General features: G+C 42.4%; 1 protein-coding gene across 2 annotated transcripts in view; it reads right to left on the bottom strand.

Annotated features, from left to right (window-relative positions):
- CFAP58 (cilia and flagella associated protein 58) overlaps positions 1 to 21,509 on the bottom strand; it is a 207,165-nt gene extending 185,656 nt beyond the window's left edge. Inside the window, exons 1-4 of one of the 2 annotated variants that reach the window (XM_049856121.1) lie at positions 21,132 to 21,509; positions 9,833 to 9,941; positions 4,548 to 4,770; positions 3,323 to 3,424 (exon numbers count right to left, since the gene is read on the bottom strand). In XM_049856121.1, coding sequence (XP_049712078.1) covers positions 3,323 to 3,424; positions 4,548 to 4,770; positions 9,833 to 9,891 — 384 coding nt within the window. In that variant the 5' untranslated portion in view covers positions 9,892 to 9,941; positions 21,132 to 21,509. Of the gene's footprint in view, positions 1 to 3,322; positions 3,425 to 4,547; positions 4,771 to 9,832; positions 10,137 to 21,131 lie in introns of those variants that run through there. The other variant, XM_049856124.1, reaches the window with a different exon arrangement.
- Between the last annotated feature and the right edge of the window lie 570 nt (positions 21,510 to 22,079).

Here is a 22,079-nt window from a genome sequence, read left to right as displayed (position 1 = left end):
GCACTGGCAATACAGAGCCACTAAAAAGGTTCTGCCATATTCAAACCCGTGAAGATAACACAAAGCTGAGCTTGGGTGCTATTTTGAAATAGAAAATTCAATTAACCACATAAAAAGAAAATAAAGCTTAAAAATGACTCACGATTAATGACTCATAAAGGCTAGACATCTGTTGGAAGACATAAAGTGTGGTTAGAAAAGGGCAATAAATGAAAACCAACAGTTTTAAAACTTATGCCAATGCTCATAACGGAAAGTAACTGAGGAAGTTGTCAGTTGGATAATAAGAGCAGCGGAAATATATCTCGAAAAATTGCAAAACACTAGGAAAAATGTGGCTATATAACAAGCACAATGAAACTTTGTTTTCATGAAATTGGATTTTTTTTTAAGAAAAAATTTATAAAGTCAGGTAGGACATTTATTTCAAAAGACGAGTGTATCAGCATTTAAGGCTACAAAAGGTAAAAACCGAGCCTTTTGCTTGGGGATAACATGGCAGAAGATTATACATGGAAATCGTGGTTCACTTATCGCTGAGGAATCCCATGTGTGTTTCCTATATTTTCCACTCACACAAAATTCCGATTGTACACAGCCATGTGGAGAAGTCACACAAGCCAGGGGATCCTCCGTAGTAGAACTGTCCTCACTCTATCTCAGTTGCATCAGTTCACTAGAATCTCCTAGAGCACGTACACTGATATATAGAGGAGTGGACTGAATAATCTGAGCTCACTAGGAATGTTTTTGGATTCTGATATTGCCTACATTATAATTACGATTCTGGCTAACATTTTACAAGACAGAAACCGCTTCAAACCTCTTAGGATGATGCTGAATATTCAAGAGTTCTTCAACAGCAACAGTGAAAGCTACCTAAACCTGGACTGGTTAACAACAGCTATTTCCGGGGCTCAGCTACTAGAGACAAAGTGAAAATGTGTTATTCAGTGGTGTCCTGGAGTTGGCCAATTGAGTGCCCTGATGGTCTTTAATTTTTGCATTTTTTAATACCTAGCTCAGCTGGCAACTGAAAGGTCGGATGTTCGAATCCACTAGCCCTCTCCGAGGGAGAAAGATGTGGCAGTCTGCTTTTATAAAGATTTACAGCCTTGGAAACCTATGGGGCAGTTCTACTCTGTCCTATAGGGTCATTATGAGTTGGAATTGACAGTAGCAGGTAGTATCTAGCTCAAGCCTATACAGTAAGACCACTCAGATTTGTAAACTACAGATAGTATCATTTTACCTGGGAAGACTGCTGGAAGGATTAAATGAGATGGGATATACCAGTGGCTGGAGCATAATGCCTGACGCAAAAATACTGGTTCACTTCTACCTGAAAAGAGCCCAACTGAAGAACTGGCCTCTATCATATACATAGTATACTTGTTTAGCGATCTGAAATTATAAAGTTTATCCATCATCCAAATGCACAGTAACAGGGAGACAGATTTTAAAATATTTTAAAATAATTAATGTTTTCAATTATCTTTGAATTCCAAAGAAGGCCTGGTGGCACAGTGGTTACGTGCTCAGCTGCTAACGAAAGCTCGGCGGTTCGAACTCACCAGTGGCTCCACAGGCGAAAGATGAGGCAGTCTGTTTCCATAAAGATTACAGCCTTGGAAACCCTATGGGGCAGTTCTACTCTGTCCTATAGGTCACTATGAGTCAGAATCGACTTAATGGCAATGGGTTCAGAATTCAAAGGATTTTGTTTCATGGCTCCTTTCTTTCATCCAGCAATTACTGGGAAGCAGTTAACCAGGAATAATGGGATTTGGTAAGCTCATCTTTAAAATGAAAACCTTGAAAATTCTTTATTTGCAGGAGTTTCCAAACTTATTTTTTAAAGCAGCAACCCTCCACCCCATAAATGATATCTTATTAGATGTTTTGCTAGGCAGTGTGGTTAAAAGCAGGGCTACTCTGGTTGGATGTGGAACACCCACAGGCTACCCTTGCCTGGGTGGTGCCTCTGCAGAACCCAGAGACTCTGAGGAATGCACATTTCAAAACACTGCCTTGTTATATAAATGTGGAAACCAAGGCCCAGAGAGGTCCAGAGCATTGCCCAAAGTTCTGGGATCCAGCAAAGGCAAGACCAGGATCCAAGAGTACAGACACTTTCCACTACACCACACTGCCTCCATCAGGCTCAAGGCTACAACCTATGGCCTAGGACAGAGGTTGACATTTCTTCCATGTGACTATACATCATCCATAAATACTGCAACTGTACAAACCTAAGATAGGCTTCCACTTGATAAAGGTCAAATGGAAGGGTATTAATAATATCATCCTTCCCTTAAGGGATAAAAATAGCATTCTCTGGCTGCCAACAGAGGGACAACCCATCTAGAAAAGGGAAACAATCCGTTTCTGGAGCAAAGATAAAGAAAGTCAAAGAACTGCCTTCTGAATTATTCTAGAGGTAAGGGGTAAGAAGCCACGTTATGGTCAGGCTAATGATTGACCTGCTGGCAGAGGTTATTCCTTGCCCACTCACAGCCACTTTCCCTTCTTCCTTAATTACAGAGCCCTGATTTTATTCAGGGTATCCTCAGGTAAAAGACTACATTTCTCAGCCTCCTCATGATCTAGTTATGACCTTCAACTAAGTTCTGGCCAACGAGATAACATCAGTCAGTCATTGTGTAGGATTTCTGGGAAAGCCCTTTAAAGGGAGATGGTCTTTGGTCATTTTCTCCTCTCTATTCTCTTTTCTGCAGCCTGGAACTTGAATGTGATGGCTGGAGTTCCAGCAGCTTTATTGTCACCTTTAACATGAAAGCCTTGCACTAAGGATGACACAGCAGAAAGACAAAAAGAGCCTGGGTCCCTGGAAACTTCATGAAGAAACCATCAAAATTAATAGCCCTGAAATGCCTACCTCTGGTTTTTTTAAGTGAGATAATAAACCCGTATAAGACAAATTTACAGTAGTCAGGTCCCTTTTACTAGCAATCAAACACAATCCCTAACCAACACAGATGCTGGCCTCATTAGCAGAAGCTACAGAAGCTCCGCAGATATACTCAGAGAGTGTGGTAACCCCGGGAAAGGAAGGGATTCATCACAAGTCCTCGCCTACTCCATGCCAGATTTTCATGAATAATTTCATAGCAGGTTACTGGAGGGCAAGGAACCACAAATTGAAATCAGATTACCAGAGGCTGACCTTACCAAAGTCTGGCCAAAAGAATAAGCCACTGAAAGTGGAGATGTCAGGGTGAGCAGATGAGTGATTGATTCTGCATCACTTCCTCCATCGTATCTGACCAGGAGAAAAAGAAAAAAAAATTTTTTTTTGTACCTCTTCCAGGTTGCAGAATTCCTGACGCAGGGCCGCCTTCAGGTCCGAGCATTCTTTCCTGTATCTCATTGCTATCAGACACTCCTTGGTCAAATATGGGACCTAAACAGAGGACACAGCTTCTTAGTGGAGAAGACCGAGGGAATTTCGTTTGCGCTCTCTGCCTAAAACTGCAGCCAGAGTTTTATAACTCCAACATAATAGGCAAACACTCATGTACAAACTTCCTGACGCCCTTTGCCCGGCACTAGTTTATCTCTAGAGCCCTCGTGGTGCAGTGGTTAAGAGTTCAGCTGCTACCCAAAGGGTCACCAGTTCAAATCTACCAGCTGCTCCTTGGAAACCCTATGGGGCAGTTCTACTCTGTCCCACAGGGTCACTATGAGTCAGAATCAACTCAGCGGTGATGGGGTTTTTGGTTAGTTTATCTAGAAGAAGGTATCCACTTCTCATAGCACCCCGGTAAAACCAAGTGTTTTCAAATGGGGTTCTACAGTGTTCTTTACTTGCTCGCTCAGCTGCTTCCATGCTGTACAATCTGAGGCAGGACACTTGACCTCTCTAAGTCTCAGTGTTCTCATCTGAAAAATGGATACAATAACAGTACCCACCTCACAGGGCAGTTATGACAATTCAGTGGCTTCACCTATATAAAGAAGTTAGGGCAGTGCTTGGCACATAGTAAGTTCTCAATGTATCTCAGCTACTGATACCGCTGAGCTGCTTTGATTTCTTTTCAAAGGCAAAAAAAAAAAACTATCTTAAAATTTCTCCATCACTTTTTCTCCCATTATCAACAGGTGCCCCTTTGTCTCTAGTCTTCACATTTCTTAGATATAAAGGGCAATCCCCTGGAGTGTATAATCTTCTTCATGCCTCAATATTTTTCACTGGAAGTCTGAGAGATATTCCTTTTAAAAGCACCACCTTTCAAGTTCTTACAAGTCACATGGTCATAACTATGTCATAGCTATACCTCCCCACACCGGTGGCTGAAATGTAAAATGAAATGAAATGTACCTATTGGTTAAAACTTTAATCTTTAATATCCATGATCATAAACTACCTATAATTCTGTGCTAGTTATCCCCTGAGACACACCTGAGTATTAAAACCAAACAATTTCACCAGGGTTGTGGCTTTAAAAATGAGTTGAAGTTTGGGAAAGAAAGGCATACAAAGTAAAATAGTGTACGTGGCCTATTAAATAAATAATTGGATATACCTTACAGAATAGCTCCAACAACATCTTCTGGCGAGCTCGCTCATAAGGGTCACATGGAAACAGCTTCTTTCCAGGATACGCGTCATCCAGGTATTCACAAATGATTACAGAGTCATAGATGAGTTGACACTGGCTGTTTTCCAGGACAGGTATTTGGCCGAAGGGGTGCTTTGTATAGAACCATTCAGGCTTGCTTCTCAGATTAATGTTGACAACTTGGTATCTTCAAAAGCAAAGGGAAAACAAGACAGAACAAAATAAAAGGCTCATGCGGGCAGAGGCTCATCTTGAAAGTAGAAGCAACCCATTTATAAAATTAAAATTGCGCTTAGTTTTTTAAAGTTTAACTTTTGTATAAAGAAAAATACATAACACCCTTGTCTTCTTTCCTGCAGTAAGATGTGTTCGTGCCTTATCCCACTGATGCCTCACTATTCCGCTATGAGGTAGGTTTAACCCGAAATCAAACCCATTGCCTTTCAGTCAATCTGACTCATAGCAACCTTGTTGTTGTTGTTGTTAGGTGCCGTTGAGTCAGTTCCAACTCATAGCGACCCTGTGCACAACAGAATGAAACACTGCCCGGTCCTGTGCCATCCTTACAATCGTTGTTATGCTTGAGCTCATTGTTGCAGCCACTGTGTCAGTCCACCTTGTTGAGGGTCTTCCTCTTTTCCACTGACCCTGTACTCTGCCAAGCATCATGTCATTCTCCAGGGACTGATCCCTCCTGACAACATGTCCAAAGTATGTAAGATGCAGTCTCGCCATCCTTGCTTTTAAGGAGCATTCTGGCAGCACTTCTTCCATGACGGATTTGTTAGTTCTTTTGGCAGTCCATGGTATATTCAATATTCTTCGCCAACACCACAATTCAAAGGCGTCAACTCTTCTTCAGTCTTCCTTACTCATTGTCCAGCTTTCACATGCATATGATGCAACTGAAAATATCATGGCTTGGGTCAGGCACACCTTAGTCTTCAGGGTGACATCTTTGCTCTTCAACACTTTGAAGAGGTCCTTTGCAGCAGATTTACCCAATGCAATGCGTCTTTTGCTTTCTTGACTGCTGCTTCCATGGCTGTTGATTGTGGATCCAAGTAAAATGAAATCCTTGACAACTTCAATCTTTTCTCCGTTTATCATGATGTTGCTCATTGGTCCAGTTGTGAGGATTCTTGTTTTCTTTAAGTTGAGGTGCAGTCCATACTGAAGGCTGTGGTCTTTGATCTTCATTAGGAAGTGCTTCAAGTCCTCTTCACTTTCAGCAAGCAAGGTTGGGTCATCTGCATAATGCAGGTTGTTAATAAGTCTTCCTCCAATCCTGATGCCCCGTTCTTCTTCATATAGTCCCGCTTCTCAGATTATTTGTTCAGCATACAGATTAAATAGGTATGGTGAAAGAATACAACCCTGACGCACACCTTTCCTGACTTTAAACCCATCAGTATCCCCTTGTTCTGTCCGAACAACTGACTTTTTATCTATGTAAAGGTTCCTCATGAGCACAATTAAGTGTTCTGGAATTCCCAATCTTCGCAATGTTATCCATGGTTTATTATGATCCACACAGTCGAATGCCTTTGCATAGGCAATAAAACACAGGTAAACATCCTTCTGGTACTCTCTGCTTTCAGCCAGGATCCATCTGACATCAGCAATCATATCCCTGGTTCCACGTTCTCTTCTGAAACCGGCCTGAACTTCTGGCAGTTCCCTGTTGATATATTGCTGCAGCTGTTTTTGAATGATCTTCAGCAAAACTTTGCTTGTGTGTGATATTAATGATATTGTTTGATAATTTCCACATTCGGTTGGATCACCTTCTTTGGGAACAGGCATAAATATGGATCTCTTCCAGTCAGTTGGCCAGGAAGCTGTCTTCCATATTTCTTGGCATAGACGAGTGAGCACCTCCAGTGCTGCATCTGTTTGTTGAAACATCTCAATTGATATTCCATCAATTCCTGGAGACTTGTTTTTCACCAATGCCTTCAGAGCAGCTTGGACTTCTTTCTTCAGTACTATCAGTTCCTGATCATATGCCACCTCTTGAAATGGTTGAATATCGACTAATTCTTTTTGGTATAATGACTCTGTGTATTCCTTCCATCTTCTTTAGATGCTTCCTGGGTTGTTTAATATTTTCCCCATGGAATCCTTCACTATTGCAACTCAAGGCTTGAATTTTTTCTTCAGTTCTTTCAGCTTGAGAAACGCTGAGCGTGTTCTTCTCTTTTGGTTTTCCATCTCCAGCTCTTTGCGCATGTCATTATAATACTTTATACTTTGTCTTCTCGAGAGGCCCTTTGAAATCTTCTGTTCAGTTCTTTTACTTCATCAATTCTACCTTTTGCTTTAGCGGCTTGACGCTCAAGAGCAAGTTTCAGAGTCTCCTCTGACATCCATCTTGGTCTTTTCTTTCTTTCCTGTCTTTTCAGTGACCTCTTGTTTTCTTCATGTATGATGTCCTTGATGTCATTCCACAACTCGTCCAGTCTTCAGTCACTAGTGTTCAATGCGTCAAATCTATTCTTGAGATGGTCTCTAAATTCAGGTGGGATATACTCAAGGTCGTATTTTGGCTCTTGTGGACTTGCTCTGATTTTCTTCAGTTTCAGCTTGAACTTGCATAGGAGCAATTGATGGTCTGTTTCACAGTCAGCCCTTGGTCTTGTTCTGACTGATGATATTGAGCTTTTCCATAGTCTCTTTTCCACGTTCTTTTTGATGATGAATCCAACACCATTCCTCTTCGAGTTGTCATTCCCAGCATAGTAGACTATATGATTGTCCGATTCAAAATGGCCAATACCAGTCCATTTCAGCTCACTAATGCCTAGGATATCAATGTTTATGCGTTCCATTTCATTTTTGACGATTTCCAATTTTCCTAGATTCATACTTCGTACATCCAGGTTCCGATTATTAATGGATGTTTGCAGCTGTTTCTTCTCATTTTGAGTCGCGTCACATCCGCAAATGAAGGTCCCGAGAGCTTTACTCCATCCACGTCATTAAGGTCGACTCTACTTTGAGGAGGCAGCTCTTCCCCAGTCATCTTTTGAGTACCTTCCAACCTGGGGGGCTCATCTTCCAGCACTATATCAGACAATGTTCTGCTGCTATTCATAAGGTTTTCACTAGCTAATGCTTTTCAGAAGTAGACTTCCAGGTCCTTCTTCCTAGTCTGTCTTAGTCTGGAAGTTCAGCTGAAACCTGTCCTCCATGGGTGACCCTGCTGGTATCTGAATACCGGTGGCATAGCTTCCAGCATCACAGCAACACGCAAGCCCCCACAGTACGACAAACTGACAGACACGTGGGGATATCAGCATAGCAACCTTACAGGATAGGATTTCCAAGGAGTGGCTGATAGATTTGAACTGCCGACCTTTTGGTTAGCAGCTGAGCTCTTAGCCACCGTGCCAAGGGCTCCATGAAGTAGGTTTACCTTACAGAGCTAAGGCTCCAGGAGGTAGAATCTTGTGTCCAATATCACCAGAGGCAGATTAACCAGGAAGCAAGGTATGCACAGGCTTACTTGTATTTACTTACAAACCTTAGTGCACAAGTTCACATGGGTTTCACCATATCTTTGAAGTGGTGAAAAACAGCTGAAATTGTGCCCTAACCAGAAAACCAAACCTAGTGCCATCAAATCGATTCCGACTCATAGCAACCCTATAGGACAGAGTAGAACTGCCCCATAGAGTTTCCAAGGAGCGCCTGGCAGATTCGAAGTGCTGACGCTTTGGTTAGCAGCCATAGCACTTAACCACTACACCACCAGTGTTTCAGAAACTCTGCCCTACAGATTAGTAAATAAAGCATGAGTAAGCCAGTGCATACCTTGCTTATCGGGGAATCCGTCCCTGAATGTCACCCACTATGATCAGAGTCCAGGCAGTCTGATTCAGAGCTCACACTTAACCATGGCACTACAGAGTTTAATATGTTTTAAAGTTTGAAAATACAATATTAACAGGTCACAACAGAATAGGGTAAATTTTAGCAGTTAAGAGCCTGGGTCTGGCATCAGACTGCCTGGGGTTGGGGCAGTCTAGTTGTGTGAACTTGGCCAAATTCCTTAACCTCTCTGTGCTCAGTTTCCTTAACTGTAAAATGGGGGTAATAATTGTACCTATCTCTTGTCATTGTTGTGAGAAATGAATCAATGAATATGGATAAAATGTTTAGGACAGTGTCTAGTACATAAGTATGCAATAATTTTCTTATTCTTCCCTTTATTAATTATTATTATTAAGGATTCAAACCTATAAAGTTACCAGAGGTACTCCCATGTTTAAAAAGATTAAAGGAAACAAATGGGTACATTCTTTGCTCAGTCTAGGAGATTGCCTGAAACTCTAAAGCAGTGCTTCTCAGCGGGAGTGATTTTGTTCCTCTCCTCCAAGGGACACTGGGTAAATGTCTGGAGATATTTTTGGTTGTCACAATCAGGGGTGGGGGGAGTTCTTCAGGCATCTAGTGGAGGAGGTCAGGGATGCTGTCAAACATACAGCACATAAGACAGCGCCGCCAGGCTTACTTGCGTGTACTTACTAATGTGCAGGGCACAGTTTCACCTGTTTTTCGCAACACTGAAGATCTTTCTTTTTTGCCACATCTTTCTCTCAAACAGAGGCTGGTGGGTTCAAACTGTGGACCTTTTCGTTAGCAGCCGAGGGCTTTAACCACTGCACCACCAGGGTTCCTTTCATTGTTTGGAACTATTCATTCATTCAACAGATATTTACTGAGCACCTACTATGTGCCAGGCTCTCTTCTAGCCTATGAATAAAATAAACAAAGTCCCTACTCTCAAGAACTTGCATTTTAGCAGGTGAGGGGTGGCTGTAGGGGAAGACGGATAAACAAATAAGAAAATGTTGCCTTTGGGTAAGCACAAGGAAGAGCCAGAACCGGGTTAACTTGAATGTGTCTGGAAGGCTACACGCCATGGGGTAGTCAGAGGCAGCCGGAAGCCTCCCTGTGCCCTTCCTTCACAAACATTACGGGAGGGAACTAGCTCACTAGAACTCAAAAAAAAATAATTAACTCGGTGTTATCGTAAAAGTTCTGTGCACGGGCCGGACTCCCCAAAGACCTCTGATTTCAGGACGGCCTGCTAAAGAATCTGCCCTTTGCCCAAAAAGAAAGGGACAGGAGGCCCCTTCTAAAACCCGGGCAGGACGCCGCAGATCTTAAACAGTCTCCCCTGCCCCTTCCCTCCTCCCTTCCCTCTCCTCCCACCCTGCGCCTGTGGGACTCCAGTTTCTCACCTGATTCCTTTGGCCTGGAGGACGAGGCGGGTTCTGTGCGAGTAGGGGCAGAACCTCATGCTGTAGAGGCGGATCGTGCCCTCGGGGACCGGCCCTGGGGGGGCGCATCCTGCAAGGAGCGGGGAGGTGGGTTAGGTCAGTGGGAGAGGAGTTCACTCACTCCTCCAGCGCCCCAGGAGAGCTAGGCTCATACACTGAGTCCCACGAGGGTTTTGTGCAAGGGAACCCTCTAAGTCTCTCCCCGCCCCGCTGGTCTGGGGAGGCCAGGCTGCCCCATCTCCAGGTGGCGGCGAAACTAAGCTATGGCAGGTAGGGTTGCGCCCTGGGCGCGGCTTGATGAGGAGCCCTAACGAGCAGTTTTTATTGGCCATTGCAGTTTCCCTCGCGGCTGTGCAAGATCCTCAGCAATTTAAAAGGAATTGCCTCGGGTGCTATTTTGAGGCTCGTGCTCCAGAGTCACCATCCCCAGTCTCCCAGCCCCCAGCCTGAGGGCCCTCGTCGGGAGGACTCGCCTTTCCCCAAGGTCTTGGTCGCATTCCCGGACATGGTCTCAGCCGCTGCCTTGACGCTGTGTGGCTCGCCACCGCCTCAGGCTCCAGGGGCAGCAGCTGGGGGTAAGCCCTTCGGCTTCCAAGGTGAACTTTTTAGCTACTGGGCCCTGGAGGGGTAGAGGGAGAAGCGATCTGGGGTGGGAGGTTGGATAACTTAACCTGGGGAGGCACCGCTCCAGATTTGGAAGCCGAAGAATAGGGGTGGGCCAAAAAAAAAAGCCTGAATAATCCCCCTGGCTTTAGACACATGGGAACAGCATTTTTTGTTTGTTTGTTTTTTCTTCTCACATCAGGAATACAGGAGGAATGGGCACTTAACCCAGCATGTATTTAAAAAAAATTTTTTTTTAACTAAACTTCTTGTCATGAAGTCAATTTCGACTCATGGCCACCTGATGTGGCTCCAGAGGGTTTTCTTGGCTGTAACCTTTACTTAAGCAGATCACCCAGGGCCTTCCTTCACAGGACCTCTGGGTAGGTTCAAACAGCCAACCTTTAGGTTAGTAATAGAGTGCAATCTGTTTGCCCACCCAGGGACCCTCTATGTATTACAAGGGAGTCTAGTAAATACCCACCAGGGTAAGCTGACTTTTCCCTTCTGGTTGTAAGCCCTCTGTATTACATCACTAAGACAATTGGCCCCATCCTCTGTATGAGTATCAGCTAATTTTTTTTTCCTTTTAGTAAGGCCAAACTTTCTCATGACATAGTGAATAGGGAAGAAAAATTTGTTGCTGTTGAGATCTTGTATGACCCTAGAATGAGTGCCTTCATAAATTTTGCACGCTAGAGACCTCATTTGCCTCACCCTAGAACTGACCCTGCTCGTAAGCCCTTATGCAAGCTCTGAAGAAACCTGGCAATGAATAAAAAACAAGATACCCGGAGTCCAAGAAAACTTGGTGACACCACCCCTGCTCTCCACCACCACCCCAGCATAAATTGCTGCTGGGAAGAGCCTTTCCATTTGCGAAGGACACACTGCCAACAGTCCAGCAGTACAGGAGCGACTTGGACTGTCCTTCCATCCACATGAGATAAAGGAGGTAGCTGGCCTTTGTTCTGACCTGATAAGCTGAAATCCTGAACTCTGCTTTAGTTTTACAGGTTTGAACTGATGTGGGAGTTGCTTGTAAATGCATTTCATGGGTTTGGTGTATAAAGAAGGAAATGAAAGTATTGTGTCTCACCATTATCAAATGATTTCCATGGGTTACCTTACTTGATTCCTACAATTGCTGAGTTAGGCAGCTAGTATCGTTCCTATTTTACAAAATAGAAAAGAGTCTCAGAAAAATGAAATTATTTGGCCAAAGTGACCAACTAGCAGGGCTGAAGAACTCTGAAAGTTCAAAGCCTGACTTATCATCTTGGTCTCTAAAGCTGATAACAGTGTGGAAAGGAAAGTCTGTGAGTCCAGGAAAAGATGGAGCACACAATGGCTGCTAAACAAATGGCAGTTAAGTCTAAATAACTTAAAATGACAGAATTTAATTAGGTAGCTTACCAACTGGCACATTTTAGCCTTTGAAACTCCAAACTATCCAGAACCTCTTGGATAACGGTGTTGACATTTTTATATGGAAAAGCAAAAAGACCCAGAATAACCAACAAAATACTTAAGAAGAACAAACTGGGAGAACTGACACTAGTCAACTTGAAGACTTATTATATAGCTACAGTAATCAAGATAGTGTGGTACTAGCAAAAGATTACACACATAAATCTATGGAACAGAATAGAGAGCCCAGAAATTAAAAAAAAAAAGTTGTTTTTTTTTTTAATACAGTCAACTCATCTTTGTGAAAGGAACAAAGGCAACCAAATGGAAAAAGGATAGTCTTTTCAGCAAATGGTGCTGCAATAACTGCACATCCACATGCAAAAAAAATGAATCTAGACACCACCTTAGACCTTTCCCAAAAGCCCTGGTTAGATCACAAAATGGATCATCAACCTAAATGTAAAATGCAACACTATATAATTTATAGAAGACAACATAAGAGAAAATCTAGGTGACCTTGGTTTGACAATGCATGCTTTTGCACCAAAAGCATGATCCATGAAAGAAAAACTGCTAAGTTGGCCTGTAATAAAATTAAAAACATATGCTCTGCAAAAACACTGTTAAGAGAATGAAAAGACAATCCATAGACTAGGAGAAGATAATTTATTTGCAAAACATATATCTGATAAAGGGCTTGTATCCAAAATATACAGAGAACCCTTAATACTCAACAATAAGAAAACAAACCCAATTGAAAAGTGGGCAAAATTTCTGAATAGACATTTCACCAGAGATGATATACAGATGGCAAATAAGCATATAAAAAGATGCTCAACATCATATGCCATTAGAAAATTACAAATTAAAACAGCAGTGAGCTACAACTACACACATTAGAATGGCTACAATCTGAAACACTGACAGCACCAAATGCTGGTGAGGATGTGGAGCAACAGGAACTCTCATTCATGGCTGGTGGGAATACAAAATGGTACAGCCACTTTGGAAGACAGTTTGGCAGTTTCTTACAAAGCTCAACATAGTCTTACCATATGATCTAGTAATTACACTCCTAGGTATTTACTCAAATCAGTTGAAAACTTATGTCCACACAAAAACTTTCATGTGAATGTTTATAGCATCTCTATTCATAACTGCCAAAAATTTAAAGCAACCAACATGTCCTTCCATAGGTGAATGGATAAATAAGCTGTCGTATACCCATATGACGGAGTATCACTCAGCAGTAAAAAGAAATGAATTATTAATCCAGAAAAAGACATGAAGGAACCTTAAATGCATATTGCTAAGTGAAAGAAGCCAGTCTGAAAAGGCTACATACTGTAGGACTCCAACATTTTGGAAAAGCAAAACTATGTGGTTGCCAGGTGTTAGGTATGGTGGTGGGAAAGGGCGGGAGGAATAGGTGGAGCACAGAGAATTTTTAGGGCAGTGAACCTAATCTTTACAATATTGTAATGGTGAATACATGACATTATGTATTTATCAAAGAACTGTACAAACCTACAGAACTATTCAACACAAAGAGTGAACCCTAGTGGCAACTACAGACTTCAGTTAATGATAATTCATCAATATCAGTTTATCAATTCTAACAAATATATCACACCATTGCAAGATGTTAATAATAGTGGAAACTGGGCAGGGGGAGGAAGAATATTTGAGAACTCTGTACTTTCTGCTCAATTTTTCAGTAAACCTCAAACTGCCCTAAAAATAGTCTATTTAAAAAAAAAAAATTTTTTTTAAGTATACCTGTGTATCTTCCAAAAACAGTATACCTGTATGTGGGAAGTTCTGAAACACAAGTCTTAAACGAAGTTAGGGGTGAAAAGTCAGAGGCAATAGAAACAATTCTTCCTTTGCAGAAAGCAATATAGTATTAAGTTTCTTAGAACAGGTCCTAGAGCCAGATGGGCTGACTTTAAACCCTGACTCTAGCACTTAAGCAAGCTATTTAATCTCTTTAACCTTCCACTTCCTCACCTATAAAATGAGAACACTAGTAGTACTTACTGGATAGGTCTGTTTTTCTTATGGAGTAAAATTCTGTTGGATATTGTGAGTGTAATAAGAGCTCAGTGTACTTTGAAATTAATGGCAAACAGTGCAGAATAAGAACACAGTTTTATTAACATAGTGCATCCCAATTTTGTATCCATAAAGCTGAAATGCAGTGCAATTCAGTTTTGCCAAGCATATTAGAATTAAAATCAATTCACACCACTTATTTCACCAGTGTAATGCCAAACGGGTGGGCTGAATGCTGCAGGCTACATTTCAGTAATGTGGTTTTTAATCTTACAATATGGTTTGCCTGGAAAGATTTTAGTTATGACCTTTCTGCTTATCCCTCCTTTCTTTTTAACACCCACTAAGTACCTCTTTAAAATCCTCTTTGCAAGCTTTCCTTCAATGTTATTACTTCATGTGTACACATCTATTATATTGACTCACTCAAGCAAGAAACAAATGATAATAAAGCCATATTAAACTTACTCCAGATTGGTTTCCAGCCACCTGAAATACAATAGGATCTGTTTTGAAATGTGAGAATCTTTGGTCATGGGTGATTAATTACTTAAGCCTTCTAGGAGAAGAATGCCAACACAGAAATAATTTCTTTACTTCACTTACATGGGTCTCTGTTTTGAGAGGAGGAGAGGAAGTAGAGTTTGCATTATGCAATTTTTCAAAATTAATTATCACGCCACTCTCTGATAGTGGCAGAAACCTAATTTATATGAAAGATTATGTGATGGGGTGTTCCACAATTGTTCACCAAGTGCAAGGGAGTGAGATAAGTGAGGAAAAAAAGAGTCTATTCTCTATACCCTAGAGATACAAGAGCCTTCACACAAACAGATATATGCACACCCATGTTTATTGCAGCGCTGTTTACAATAGCAAAAAGCTGGAAGCAACCAAGATGTCCGTCAACGGATGAATGGATAAATAAATTGTGGTATAGTCACACGATGGAATACTACGCATCGATAAAGAACAGTGACGAATCTCTGAAACATTTCATAACATGGAGGAATCTGGAAGGCATTATGCTGAGCGAAATGAGTCAGAGGCAAAAGGACAAATATTGTATAAGACCACTATTATAAGATCTTGAGAAATAGAAAAAACGGAGAAGAACACATACTTTTGTGGTTACAAAGGGGGGAGGGAGGGAGGGAGGGAGAGGGCTTTTTATTGATCAATCAGTAGATAAGAACTGCTTTGGGTGAAGGGAAAGACAACACTCAATACAAGGAAGGTCAGCCTAATTGGACTGGACTAAAAGCAAAGAGGTTTCCGGGATAAAATGAAAGCTTCAAAGGTCAGCGGAGCAGGGGCTGGGGTCTGGGGAACTTGGTTTGAGGGGACTTCTAAGTCAATGGGCAAAATAATTCTATTATGAAAACATTCTGCATCCCACTTTGAATTGTGGCGCCTGGGGTCCTAAATGCCAACAAGCGGCCATCTAAGATACATCAATTGGTCTCGACCCACCTGGAGCAAAAGCAAAGGAAGAACACCAAGGTCACACGACAACTAAGAACTCAAGAGACAGAAAGGGCCACATGAACCAGAGACCTACATTATCCTGAGACCAGAAGAACTAGTTGGTACCCGGCCACAATCGATGTCTGCCCTGTCAGGGAGCACAACAGACAACTCCTGAGGGAGCAGGAGACCAATGGGATACAGACCCCAAATTCTCATAAAAAGACCATACCTAATTTTTTTTTTTTTTTTTTAATGGTATGACTGCGACTAGAGGAATCCCAGAGACAATGCTCCCCAGAACTTCTGATGGCACAGGACAGGAACCATCCCCGAAGACAACTCATCAGGCATGAAAAGGACTGGTCAGTTGGGGGGAGAGAGATGCTGATGAAGAGTGAGCTAATTAAGTCAGGTGGACACTGGAGAGTGTGTAGGCAACTCTTGACTGGAGGGGGGATGGGAAGATAGAGAGAGAGGGAAGATGGCAAAATTGGCATGAAATGAGAGACTGAAAGGGCTGACTCAATGGGGGAGAGCAAGTGGGAGAAGGGAGTAAGATGTATGTAAACCTACATGTGACAGACTGATTGGAATGGTAAATGTTCACTTGAAGCTTAATAAAAATTAATTAAAAAAAAAAAGAGTCTATTCTCAAATGTGCCTAGATTCAGGACTTGTTTCCAGGAAGTGAGGATCATAAGGGAATCTTGTGTTCTAATGAAGATGTCTTTGGGACATATTAAATAAGATTACTATAGTTGTCAGGAACCGATGGTACTGAAGGAAGAAGTTCAAGCTGCACTGAAGGCATTGGCAAAAAACAAGGTGCTAGGAATTGATGGAATATCAACTGAGATGTTCCAACAAACAGATGCAGCGCTGGAAGTGCTCACTTGTCTATGCAAAGAAATTTGGAAGACAGCTACCTGGCCATGTGACTGGAAGAGATCCATGCTTATGCCTATTCAAAGAAAGGTGATCTAACGGAATGAGGAAATCATCAAACAATATCATTAATATCACACACAAGTAAAATTTTGCTGAAGATCATTCAAAAGCGGCTGCAGCAGTACATGGACAGGGAACTTCCAGAAATTCAAGCCAGATTCAGAAGACATGGAACCGATATCATTGCTGATGTCAGATGGATCCTGGCTGAAAGCAGAGAATACCGCAAAGATGTTTACACAAAGGCATTCGACTGTGTGGATCATGACAAATTCTGGATAACATCATAAAGAATGGGAATTCCAGAATACTTAATTGTGCTCCTGGGGAACCTGTACATAGACAAAGAGGCAGTCGTTGGAAAAGAACAAGGGGATACTGTGTGGTTTAAAGTCAGGAAAGGTGTGCGTCCGGGTTGTATCCTTTCACCATACCTATTTTTTTTTTTTTTTTTTTATTCAATCTGTATGCTGAGCAAATAATTTGAGAAGCTGGACTCTATGAAGAAGAACATGGCATCACGATTGGAGAAAGATTCATTAACAACCTGCATTATGCAGATGACACAACCTTGCTTCCTGAAAGTGAAGAGGACTTGAAGTACTTACTGATGAAGATCAAAGACTGCAGCCTTCAGTATGGATTACACCTCAACGTAGAGAAAACAAAAATCCTCACAACTGGACCAATAAGCAATATCATGATAAAAGGAGAAAAGATTGAAATTTTCAAGGATTTCATTTTACTTGGATCCACAATCAAGATTCATGGAAGCAGCAGTTAAGAAATCAAACGATGCATTGCACTGTGTAAATCTGCTGCTAAAGATCTCTTTAAAGTGTTTAAAAAAAACAAAGATGTCACCTTGAAGACTAAAGTATGCCCGACCCAAGCCATGGTGTTTTCAATCACCACATATGCACATAAAAGCTGGACAATGAATAAGGAAGACCGAAGAAGAATCGATGCCTTTGAATCACGGTGTTGGCGAAGAATATTGAATATACTATGGACTGCCAAAAGAACTAACAAATCTGTCTTGGAAGAAGTACAGCCAGAGTGCTCCTTAGAAGCAAGGATGGCAAGACTTCATCTCATATACTTTGGCCATGTTATCAGGAGGGAATCAGTCCCTGAAGAAGGACATCATGACTGGTAAAGTAGAAGGTCAGAGAAAAAGAGGAAGACCCTCACCAGGACGGACTGACACAGTGGCTGTAACAATGGGCTCGGGCATAACAATCGCAAGGATGGCGCAGGACAGGGCAGTGTTTCATTCTGTTGTACATAGGGTTGCCATGAGTCGGAACTGACTCAACAGCACCTAAGAACAACAACACAGTTGTCAGGGGAGGCACATCTTCCCAACTAGGGAAAGCAGGATCAAAGGAAGACATTTTTTTTAAGTCCTTGATTCTGAAATTTCCTATCCCTATTTCTCTTTACACTTGAGGAATCAAAGAAAAAAACTAAAACATTTCGATATAACATTTGAATAATCAGAGGCAAATTTTCAAGATCCTAAAATTAGCAAAAGTCAAATATCTGGAAAGTCAAAACACATTTAGATTGGAAAACTAACATCAACACGTCCTGTGAAATCCCAGGCATAATTGTGTTGGTATGGTCAAAAAGTTGGATACTATCTTCTCCTGGTTCCATTTCTAAACGTAAGAGTTGATGAATTAAAAGAGATTGAGGCAGAAGTGTATGTAAGCTCTTATCTCAAGAATAGTCTTCCTGAACTATCTATATGGGATAGAAGGAACAAGAGCAACTTGAAAGTTTAGAAAAGAAACTTAGGGGGCAGTGAGTTCATGTTACTGGTGGAGGAATACTGTATTTTTACATGTTGCTGTAAAGAAAATTAGCATAGTGTGCTTATGAAAATACGTGGCGGGGGGGAGCAGGGTTGGCAAACAAATGTAGAAGGTTTTCACTATTTCCATAGAAATATAGTAATTCCGTAAAGGAGGGTGAGAATGGTTGCACAACTGGAAGAATGTAATCAGTGTCACCGAATTGTACATGTAGGGATTGTTGAATTAGTGTATGTTTTGCTGTGTACATTTTCAACAATACAACAAAAGAATAGTATTGCTGAATGGAAAGTAATCTAGTGCTAAGCATTCAGGCTGGATTCCAATCTCTTTGTCAGTACCTACTAGCTGGATAACTTTGGGCAAATTACCACTTTCTATGCCCTGGTGGTCTCATCTCTATGGAGTTAATGGTACCAGGATTAATTCAGATACTGGATGAGAAGCATTAATACTTAGCGTATGTCTGGTATCCAGCATCCAACATTAGTTTTCATAGCCTTTACAAAGACAGCAAATTTCCGGGGACCAAATTCCCCTGACTGCCAGTACCCTAATTATGTGGTGTCATTAAACTAAACTAGTGGTGCCTGATGCAGGGCTGAGAACTGGTGGACTGGAGTGGTTTTCACCTCTTTCCAGACAAATCAGAAAAATAAACAATTCAATGAGTTGTTTTTTTAAGTTAAAGGTATTTGGTTTAAAGGTCTGTCTGTTCTTTATTCTTATAGACCTTTAAGAAAAAAAAAAACAACTATTTTTTTTAACTGTTTTAGATTTACATAAAAAACAAAAGATAGTACAGATAGTTCCCATAAACCCGTACCCACTTTCCCTGTATCATTTCTACGGTACAATTGTTACAAACAATAAACTAATATTGATCCATTATTACTCACTAAAGCCTTACCTTTTCAAATTCTCTTAGTTTTTACCTAATGTCCTTTTTCTGCTCCGGGATTCCACAGTACACTTAGTCACCTCTCCTTAGGCTCCTCTAGACTATCTAAGTTTCTCAGGTTTTCCTTGTTTTTGATGGCCTTGGCAATTATGGGAAATATTGGCATGGGTTTTGTAGAACGACCCTTAGTTGGACTTTGTCTGATGTTTTTCCTCCTGGCTACACTGAAGTTACGGATTATGGGTGAGACAGGCAGCCTCAGAGCTCAACCCTTCCAGGAGACACCTGCTCTGGCTTATCCTTCTACACCAAGCAGAGCAGGCTCCACATTCTTCTGAAATTATCCTTGACCAGGTAACTACAGAAAGGCCGTAGCTGCCATCAACCAATTTTAACAGGTTTTCAACACCATCTTAGCATTTTAAGTGACCTAACCCATTGCCATCGAGTCAATCCGACTCATAGTGACCCTATAGGACAGAGTAGAACTGCCCTATAGGTTTCCAAGGAGCGCCTGATGGATTTAAACCGCTGACCTTTTGGTTAGCAGCTGTAGCTCTTAACCACTATGCTACCAGTGTTTCCTTAAGTGACCTATTAGCTTCTTAAGTGCAAAATACATACAAGCACCCCACCTCTGGGTGGAGACTTAACATGCTGATAAAGGAAAATCGACCTCTTCCTCTACCCCAGAGAATTGAACCCTTCTGTTGTTTGTTGTTTGTTGTGTAGAGAAAATGCACAGTCATGCCCAAGCAATAGACTCCCCTGAAGGTTGATCCTGAATATTCATGGCAAATTTACATTTCCTTGCCTGCTCTGTAAAAGGCCTCCTCCCCTAGCTGCGTGGCGTAGTGGTTAAATGCTACGGCTGCCAACCAAGAGGTCTGCAGTTCAAATCCACCAGGTGCTCGCTGGAAACTCTATGGGGCAGTTCTACTCTGTCCTCTAGAGTCGCTGTAAGTCGGAATCGACTCCACGGCAGTGGGTTTTTTTTCCCCCAAGCTGCCTGTGAGCAGTCTTGGAGGCAGCAGCCTTGCTGCTCCTTTCTTTGTGTAACAAAATAAAGGCACCTTTCTACTCTCCAGAAACCCTGGTGGTGTAGTGGTTAAGTGCTACGGCTACTAATCAAAAAGTCATTAGTTGGAATCCGCCAGGTGCACTTTGGAAACTCGACCCCAAAGGGTTTGGTTTTTCTACTCTCCCAGCTCGGCCTCTTGTTTATCGACTGTGACCAATGAGGGAAGCAAAGCCTGAGTTTCCACTGGCAACATGGGGAGGAAGACCACAGAGGTAAAGCGCCACATCAAGGGGGTATACTATTAACACGACTTATCACTGATGATACTGGCCTTGATCACCTGGCTGAGGCAGTATTTGTCAGGTTTCTCCACTATAAAGTAACACACCCCCCCCTCACCCCTTTCCATACTGCAGTCTTTGTAAAGACCTCACTATGCAAAAGCCTACATTTTAAGTAGTGGGGAATTATGCTCCACCTGCTCGAGTGCAGAGTATCTACACAAATTTTTCGAAATTCTTCTGTTTGGGAGATTCGTCTCTTCTTATTTATTCAATCATTTATTAGCAGTACGGACTCATGGATATTTGCTTTATACTTGGGCTTATAATCCAATATTAACTTATTATTTTTGCTCAAATTGTTCCAGCTTTGGAGCTACTTCAGTTGGCTCCTGTGTCCGTCTGCCATTTCCCCAACATTTTTTTAGCCCCACTTGTGTTTTTATTTTTTTTTCCAATGTTCTTCTACCTTTTTGATGTTTAAAATCTTTTAAGAAAGGTTGCTAAAGTAGTTGCGCTTTCTTTTAACATTCCAGGCAACAGTAAAAAGTTTGCAATACTATCCAAAATTCGAAATTCGTTAAAACCCTAAGGTTTAAAATTGACCTCCAACTCCTCTTCCTTTCAAATACTACGCGGACCCGACTGCGCCCCAGGGGAGGCGAAACTAGAGACGCGCCGGCAGCGTCAGCGTTCGGCGCGGCGACGGCGGCAACGGAAGGGCCCGCCCCTGCGAAACCGATCTTACCCCCCGACTGGCCCCGGCGCCCAGAACTTCAGCCAATCCCTAAAGATCTTGGAAGCTCCCAGGCCGAGCTGAGCCAATGGATGGCCGCGTTATAGGCTCCCGGATACCGGAATCGTGGGTACCCGCCGGTGTCGGCGGCGGGCGGAAGCGGAAGACCCGTAGTGGTCGGCCGTAGCCCTGCAGTACCGGGAATCACATCCGAGTGCAAACTCGCCCGGAGGGTAGCCTCGGGTCTCAGCCGGGGCCTGTAGGGTGTGAGGGCGGATGGCGACAGAGATGGGTCCGCCTGGAGCCTGGGCGTCGTTGGCGGCTGAGGGTGGGTGGGCGGCAGGAGGCCGTTTGTGAAGTCAACCTTTTCACAACAGCCTGTCAGGGTGCGGCCCCCAGGCGCCTGTATTAGCGTGGGGCCTCATTTCAAATACAGACTTCTCGGACCACCCCAGACATACTGAGTCAGAAATCCAACGGTGAGCCGTAAGTGATATTTATACACACTTCAATGTAGAATTAACCATCCAGAGGTTTTCCTCACTGATACACTTTGCAGAAGTACAGGAAACCAGACCATAGTGGGGTGGGTGGACAGCCGCCTTAATTTCGATGTAAGAGGTGCGTGCGTACCGGCTGTTTTCCATGTCTTTGTATAAGCATCTCCAAGTTTCAGCCTTGTTTGCATCGTCTGTAGAATGAGTTGATGCTCTCCAGCCTACCTTATTCTCATGGAAATGATGTGATGACAGAAATGGCAAAAACCCAATAAAAAAACCAAACCCAGTGCCGTCAAGTTGATTCCTACTCATAGCGACCCTATAGCACAGAGTAGAACTGTCCGGTAGAGTTTCCAAGGAGGACCTGGCAGATCTGAACTGCCAACCCTTTGGTTAGCAGCCCTAGCACTTAACCACTACACCACCATGGTTTCCAAAAGCCCAATAGACTATGGAAATG

This window comes from Elephas maximus, chromosome 16 (assembly GCF_024166365.1).
Source record: "Elephas maximus indicus isolate mEleMax1 chromosome 16, mEleMax1 primary haplotype, whole genome shotgun sequence".
In the NCBI taxonomy this organism is placed as follows: Eukaryota; Metazoa; Chordata; class Mammalia; order Proboscidea; family Elephantidae; genus Elephas; species Elephas maximus.
The sequence above is the reverse complement of the archived record's forward strand: the minus strand, read 5'-3'. Positions and strand labels throughout refer to the sequence as shown.